Source organism: Sinocyclocheilus anshuiensis, unplaced genomic scaffold (genome assembly GCF_001515605.1).
Source record: "Sinocyclocheilus anshuiensis isolate Anshui unplaced genomic scaffold, SAMN03320099.WGS_v1.1 C32230021, whole genome shotgun sequence".
Taxonomy (NCBI): Eukaryota; Metazoa; Chordata; class Actinopteri; order Cypriniformes; family Cyprinidae; genus Sinocyclocheilus; species Sinocyclocheilus anshuiensis.
Genome location: NW_015613230.1, coordinates 1 through 790, shown reverse-complemented (window position 1 = coordinate 790; position 790 = coordinate 1). Strand labels below are relative to the sequence as shown.

At 53.9% G+C, this 790-nt stretch overlaps 1 protein-coding gene across 1 annotated transcript; it reads left to right on the top strand.

The window, feature by feature from the left end:
- Positions 1-6: 6 nt before the first annotated feature.
- On the top strand, positions 7-785 carry LOC107682458 (serine/threonine-protein kinase pim-3-like; the record flags this gene model as incomplete). The annotated part of the gene is made up of 3 exons (XM_016478688.1): positions 7-364; positions 449-625; positions 718-785. Coding segments are annotated over exons 1-3 (588 nt in total), but the record flags the coding sequence as incomplete, so codon positions are not given.
- Between the last annotated feature and the right edge of the window lie 5 nt (positions 786-790).

Sequence of the window (790 nt, the reverse complement as noted above, 5' to 3'; positions counted from 1 at the left end):
GTGCTTGCTGAAGTGGCTCTGATGCTCCGGCTGGGAGAAGCTCCCTCGTGCCCCAACATCATGGAGCTACACCAGTGGCTGGAGGATGAGAGCAGCTTCACTCTCATTATGGAGTACCCTGAACCCTGCAGGACCTTGGAGGATTACATCTTGTTCTCCGGCCCCGTCAGTGAAGCACAAGCACGCTTGTTCATGCTTCAGGTGCTTCAAGCGGTCAAACACTGCCATGAGCGTGGAGTTTATCATGGTGATATCCGCTCGAGGAACATCCTGGTGACTCTCCACAGTCTGGAGCTCAAGCTCATCGACTTCCGCTGCGCTCGTCTGATCAGCAGCGAGGGCTTTAACAGCAGCCAATACCAAGGTGAGTCTCGCTGATGATCACGTGATGTTGTGCTGTTGATGGTGAAGCGTACAGAAGCACTGAAGCTGTGTGTGTCTCTCACAGGATCAGACGCATACACCCCTCCTGAGGTCCTCGGTCAGTCCATATTCCACGCCGCAGCAGCAGACGTCTGGGCGCTGGCCGTTCTGCTCTTTGAGATCATTCACAGATATCTGCCCTTCGAAAGCTTTGATGCCATTCAGCACGGCTACGTCAGGGTGGATCCCACCTTATCCACAGGTGAACACACAAACAGCTCCACATTATGCTGATGTTTACTGTTCATGTTTGATGTGTGGAGACTAACCGTGCTCTCTCTGAACTCTTCCCAGCGTGCCATGACCTGATCTTCCACTGCTTGAGCCGTAATCCAGCTCACCGGCTGACGCTGCGGCAGCTGGAAGA